Source organism: Diplotaxodon limnothrissa, linkage group LG7 (assembly GCF_057381915.1).
Source record: "Diplotaxodon limnothrissa isolate DT_005_m linkage group LG7, D_limnothrissa_male_GT1.1, whole genome shotgun sequence".
Classification (NCBI taxonomy): domain Eukaryota; kingdom Metazoa; phylum Chordata; class Actinopteri; order Cichliformes; family Cichlidae; genus Diplotaxodon; species Diplotaxodon limnothrissa.
The window spans coordinates 39,027,036-39,034,066 of NC_140602.1; the positions used below are offsets into that span (position 1 = coordinate 39,027,036).

The 7,031-nt window shown below is 40.3% G+C and overlaps 1 protein-coding gene across 1 annotated transcript; it reads right to left on the bottom strand.

The window, feature by feature from the left end:
- Positions 1-285: 285 nt before the first annotated feature.
- Positions 286-6,426, bottom strand: stbd1 (starch binding domain 1). The gene is made up of 4 exons (XM_085358045.1): positions 6,318-6,426; positions 5,927-6,227; positions 4,693-4,970; positions 286-3,374 (listed from the first exon to the last, which is right to left on the bottom strand). Exons 2-4 carry the CDS (start codon positions 6,219-6,221, stop codon positions 1,440-1,442), a joined length of 2,508 nt encoding a protein of 835 aa, XP_085214171.1. The 5' UTR covers positions 6,222-6,227; positions 6,318-6,426; the 3' UTR covers positions 286-1,439.
- Between the last annotated feature and the right edge of the window lie 605 nt (positions 6,427-7,031).

Below are 7,031 nucleotides of genomic sequence, written 5' to 3' on the forward strand. Positions count from 1 at the left end.
GGTCTGAAAGTTGAAAGGTTTTTTTTTTTGGTGCAATAACTTCAAAAACCAACTGCATCTGGTTTGGTCTGTTGCAACTGCTGTAAATGATTAGCAGACAGCAAAACATATCCTCATATGTTAGCTCTTTGTTAAAATAAATAAAATAGTGTTCTTCAAATGTAGTGCTTAAGGCACTATTTTCTTAAATGTGTATTAAAGCATTTAAAGAGTTTTGAATAAATTTACATGCTTAAGAAACATTCAGGAATGAGATTTAAGATTCATTTATTTAATAACCATCTCCACAATAACCAACATTAAGTAGCATCATCACAATATTTCATATCAGGATACAATGATAGAATCTGAGACACAAAGGCTATATACACTACACGATTAAGAACCAAATGATGAACCAGATAACTAGTGAATAATTTTCTCTTAAGTAGCTAATCAAATTATTCAAAAGACACGTTTGATGCATTACAACACAGTAGAAAATCATTTTCACAAGGCACATTTATTAACAACAATGGGACTGTCTTGCATGCAAATAGTCCCATGAGATAAAAGCAGCATTGAAGTTACAACCATCACAGTTTAGTGGTAAACGCATTAAGAGTACCTGATGTAACAACGATCGTACGTAACAATTATTGCTGTATTTATTGCTTTAGTAAAATTTAATTATGTGCATTTATCCTTACAGACAGGCATATTCAAGCAGCATATGGACAGTAATCTCTTCATTTACGCTTGCATTAAATCATCCTGTTAAGGAGGAGTAGTTTGCATAATCAGTGGTATTGTAAAAGGGGAATCAAGCCATCTTGTGTAATGGTTCAGTGTTTTGATCAAAATATTTCCCAGTCCCTGAAAACACATACCTAATTACTGGCTATTAGAAGGTCCCATCAGAGGTTTTATAAGAGCTAGTCTGTCAGGGAATTGTGTTGCTGGAAGTTTCCGTCACCTGTATACTGCATCTAGGTTTATACTAGAATAAATCTGGTTGAAATTTCATGCTTCCAAGTCTTATATTAGTAAAATGATGTTTAAATGATTTAAAACTGCAGAAGTCAAAGCCATTCTCGGGGGAACTGGCATGTGGGAAACAAAGACACCGCAAGGCTCAAGTTTGACGTTTTTGCTTGTACAAATAATAAGAAAAAAAAAGTTCAAGAGCATTTCACTTCAATAGACTAATGAATTTAACACTAAAAGATCATTTATTGTTTTTGCTATAAAATTGGAAATTTGCAATCTGTATCAAGTAGAAACAGTTGCTTTCAACCAAAATTAGCCCAGTTTGAACCCAAACTTAACTGCCCCAAATTTAATCATAATGTTTTATCAATTTACTGACAAACATAAACACAACTTTACCTGGTCGTGAACACAGTTTGAACGCCTGGTGCACCTGCTAATCTCAAACTGCAGCCTTTTCAACAAATCGTTTACAATAATCCCCACCATTTGTGCACAAGCAGGTCGTCTCCGTAGCCTGTATCCAGGAGGCGGTTTCCACATTCTTCCCAACGGCACACCTCACCCTTGTCCATCACCACAAACTTCCACTCCACGATACTCTCTGCAGGCAGGCTGACAACAGTGGCCCAATTCCCATCCTCGGCTCTCTCGAGCAGGATGAATTTCTTCCAGTTCCCCAGCTCTTGCTGGCTCCCTGTGATGGCCACCTTCTGGTGTGGTGAGTGGGTGAGATAATGGATGCGGAAAGTCACATTGACATTCTGGGACATGGGCTGGACTGCCACAACCTTTTTGCCATTTTCATGAACAGGGGAAAGCGGGATAGCCTGTTTCACATCATTCAAGGACAGAGATGCATCTATACAAGTAGCATCTGTGACAGAAGCACCTGGATGGTCAGCTTCAGTAGAAACTGGCTCAAGTTGTGTGTGGTTTTGGGCAAAAGGAGGGACAGACTGGTTCATCCAGGGAAGAACTTGGTAGTTTCCATCTGTAATCCATTCATTATTGTCCATAGTTGCCTCCATGATACTGATTTCAGTCTTTTCATAGTCCTCTTCCTCCTTCTCTTTCTCTGCCCTTTCCATCTTCTGATTGATTTCAACAACCTTGATATCAGCCTTCATGTCTGTTTTCACTGCGAGCTCATCGGTTAAGCTAGTAACATTGGCTGCCATCTGCTCTATAGCCTGTTCCATCTCTCTATAGTAGCGATCCTCAATTTCATGTCCCAATATGTCTTCATTGGCTGCTAAAGAACTGTCATTAGCCCAGTCAATTTGCTCACCGAGGGTCTGCTGGGAAAAATATGATGGGTAAGATCTGGATATCACATTTGCTAGATCTTCATTCATGGCAGATCGAGCCTCATCATCAAGGAGGCCATTCTGAGCCTCAGTGTGCTCTTTGAACTGTGCATCATCTTTTACTGTGAGAGCCACATTTTCAGTTGGCATTTCATATTCACTGATAACATCTGGCAAATCAGGGCTGACAGTCATGCTTGAAATTCCACTCTCACCACCAAGACCAGAAGATGACCAAGTCGGCTCACTTTGCTCAAAAGACGGCAGTGGAATCTGAAGTACAGGAAGTTTACCGTCTTCAGATGTGACAGGAGCAGCCCCACTGGTGACTCCCAGAGCTTGGGAAATGTCATCTTCATTTATGTTGCTTTGCAGTTGCTGTTGATCTGATGACAAGCTGGAGATTTCCCCAATGCCAGAGATTTGGGCCTTTGCATCATTGGCTACACTGCTAGAATCACCATTATCAGCGTTTTCAGGTTCGATCATATGGTTCAAACAGAGCAGGGTGTGGTCCAGCACTACACTTGAAGGATTACTTTCTTCATCACGTGAGGCAGTGTCCTCAGTGGGTACTTCCTCTTTTACATCACTGTCTTGATTGCAGGCAAGCTCACTTTCATTGTTTTGTTCAGCCAATTGTAGCAGGTGACTGTTGAAGTTTATTTCCGTTGAATCACTCACATTGTCTTCATCTGCATTTTGTTGAAAGGATAGCATCACCTCATGACACTGGCCCTGTAGCTTGGTTACTTCAACAAACACTGTGGAGCTGATCCCGGCTTGTTGAGAAGTCAGTTGGTCATCTACCAACTCCTCTTCTGCCTCCTCACCACCACTTTTCTTTTCTTCTTTTGGAAAATGGTGATTGTTGCTATAATCATTAGAGAAATCAGTGACACCTTGAAGATTCTCTTCTTTGAAATAACAGATGGAAGGAACAGGTACGTCTTCAATATGAACAATTGGTTCTTCCAAGTTGGCCGCTGTGCTCTTTGAAATGTCCAGAAGGTTTTCCTCCTCTTGACTGGCCTCCTTATTCGACAATTCCATTTCAGTAGGCACATCATCCTCTTGGCCTTTTTCTTGTAGTACCTAGATGCATAAAATACATACGTTTAATCTTTAGGTCTTAATGTTTTAGTCACACAATAGTTAGAAAAATATGAAGGATTAAAGACCACCACCAAACTAGCATTATGTAATATGTAAACTACATAGAGATACAGAGATTTTATCAAGTCACTCATTTCCCCATTGCAAGTCTTTGCCCTAAACCAGGGGTGGGCAATTCCAGGCCCGAGGGCCGGTGTCCCTGCAGGTTTTAGATGTGTCCTTGAACCAACACAGCTGATTTAAATTGATAAATTAGCTCCTCAACATGTCCTGAAGTTCTCCAGAGGCCTGGTAATGAACTAATTATGCGATTCAGGTGTGTTGACCCAAGGTGAGATCTAAAACCTGCAGGACACCGGCCCTCGGGGCCTGAAATTGCCCACCCCTGCCCTAAACTAACCTCTGAGACTCCACCCAAAGAGCTAAACAATCCAAGCATGAAACATTAGCTAATCATGTGCGGTAAAGCTGTTTATGTTTGCACTCTTGATTAATCCAATAATGAAGCCAGAATGTTTTGAAATGCTTTACAAGCAATGTTTTGGGGCAAAGTCAAAATGTGTGCGCGTTCCCTCCCCGTTTTGTTTTTGTTTAAAATTGCCCGTCATTGGGGAATCTATGCATGTGGTCTTTATGCTCAACCACAGAAAATGCTGGTGAGCTGAGACATTCAGATATGGGCTTTACCGAAGGGAAAAACAAAACCCCAAAACATTCAAAATGACTGCCAAGTCACACCATCACTTTAGCCAAGCTAACCACTTCCCAGCTTTTGACCAATACAGAGCAAAGATAGATTAGATGTAAAGCCATCTAAGCAAAACAGGCATAATTGCATTAAAGCTGAATCAGTGGTTATTTTGCCTTTGGGAACAAATGACTACAAATCCAGAAAAGCTGAAGCAATATTAGTGTTCATGCTGAAGTTGGAGTTTAACTTCTTTAAATCTGTTTGACTTTCACTTAAAAAATAAAAAAAAATCCTGATTGTTTTCAGACCCCAATAACTCACATTCAGTAAAAACAACCAATAATGGGTTGGTGATAACGTAAGGGTTCAAGACCTTGAACATTATTTCACCACCCACTGGTAGCCAACTTTCATTGTCATTAGCTGCTGGGTTTCTAATCAATGGTGCCTGCTGTTGTTGGGATCTAGACAGAAGGGTAACTGAACAATAGAATACATGTGCCATGGCAAAATTTCACAATCAGTTGTACTCCAAGACAATCATTCATTTACCAAAAGTGAATTTAATTGTGGCAAAATATGCAATTTGTAAAGATAACCGCTTACCTTCAGTTCTTCTTTGTGGCTCTGTATCACCTTATTTTCACCTTCCTCCATAGTGCCATTTGTGCCATCAGTTTCCACATCAATTTCAGCACCTTTGTCTTCCTCCTCTGCATGCAGCTCGGCTACCTGCTGCACTGAAGCACTGTGCTTGTTGTCTTGTACAGAGTCACTTTTGGGTTGACGGTGAGGCGGCGTTTTTTTCTCAGCAGTGAGACGTCGATGCCTGATGTTAAGAGCAGTATCCTCCTCCACATCTAAACAGCCTTCAGCTTTCACAACTATGACATCAGGAGAAAGACACACAAACACGCTGAATATTAAGTTTATTTTGATTTATTTCTAAAATGTACTGAATCTGACTTGCATAATCTAGATCACTTCATACATTTTAGTCAGAGTAGATGAGAAGTGACCCAAATTACAGCACTCTTAAAAATTAAAGTCATTACTAATCACTGGCAGTCATTTTATTAAAATGGTCTATTAATATTTGACAGGATGAGTAGCTTGTACTTGACAAGTTTCTTAACGATCAGACATAAATCAGGCAAGATGATTATTTATTTATGTATTCATTCATTGCTGGAACTTATCAATTTTCCATTCTTCATGAAATAAACACTCTTAAAAGTAATCAGCACAGTTCTTTAGCCATAACCTCTTGCAAAGCCTCAGTCAATTGTATTTCAGTTTGAGTGTTTGTATCAATGTTAATACGCAGACTTGTTCTAGCTACATTTCTTGTGCCCATTCATTTTGAGATATCATGGTGCTTCAAACAAACACTGAAAGTAATTAAAGACACTTTGCATTGTTCCTGCAGGAACAATTCATATAACAGGCGAGACCTCCAAGGTTGTCATCTTACTTTAAGCTACTAATGCAACAATGTTTGAGGAGCCTTTTTCAATTTTGCAATAATAATAATAATAATAAAAAATAAAAAGTCTGTTTTTGGACATCTGCCTGATATTTTAGAGCTAATCTTTTGCCGTGACTGTGACAAGGCTAGACACCAGTATACTGTGAGCTGTAGTCCATTATGGGCTGCTTAAAGTGTTGTATTTCAGAAAGAAAGGGGAGTACGCTCGGTTTTGACGTCTGTGCGCACGCAGCTTAAGCTGAATCTACCACCAAAGCTACGAAATAATAATATAGATTAAGTTATACGTAAATTCCCGCACTAGTAAACTGCAGCAGCTCGCAGGTTTTAACGTTTCATCCGAATCTGTACCTGTTGAGTCCGCCGTGATGCGCAAAACCTCCGGGCTCGGCTCCGGCTCCTGATCCGGCGGTATAAGCGTCTCCGCTCCGGCGTCCCTGCTGTCACTGTCGGTGCTTGTGGCTCCGGCTGTGGCCTTTCTCCGCTTCCCCCTCACTGTTCGGTAGATGATGAAACCTGCCACCATGGACACCATGGCTATCACGGCCAGAGCCACGGCTGGGCCGTGCCGCCCGATCATACAGAAAAGCGAGGCCAGATCCACGCGTCTCTCCAAACCCACGGTGTTGCTATTTTTCACCGGCATTACAATCTGTAATTAAAAGGAGAAGAAGAATGAGCCGTTCTGCTCTAATATCGGTTTAAAGGCCCTGCTGAATGCTGTCGCTGTTTAAAAACTCACCACGCTCTCCCTTCCACGTTTCAAAGTGTAGTGACCTCTTGAAGCTACCAAGCTGTGAACGGCTGCAGGTGCGAGCTGTTCATTGGCTGATTGGATCACGGGAGCGCAGAATTCATTGATAAAACGCTGACGAACCACTGCACACGTTCATCGCAGCACACTTGAAAACGGACATGACGGGGTGGGCTGATAGGATTTAGTACCACTGGCGGGGACTCAATATTATTTGATGAGACTATGTAGAAAGCCTGGGTCTGTATTTAATAATATTTCTCCTTCATGCAGGCCAACGTTATTGATGTTGTTACACGACATCACCAGTGACCAAAAATAGCCGTGTTCTGTGTAACGTTATAGTTGTTACCTAATGGTAATAAAACCACGAACTGGTACATCAAATAACCGATAAGGTGACTATATATATATATATATATATATATATATATATATATATATATATATATATATATAACGTACAAAATTATATAAATATGGTGGTCTATTTAAAAACAAAACAAAAAACAACGTTATTATATTTAAAAAAAACTAGAGTAGCAGCTACACCTAGTGGAGAAATGGAGAAATGACCTGAAACTACAGGAAACCTGGATATTTTTTCTGCCGTCGCCTATGGATTCATATTTTGTGAAATATGAATCCAAGAAATACTAATTTCTTACATTTTTATCCACTTTTGCCAAACCGTTTTTAACT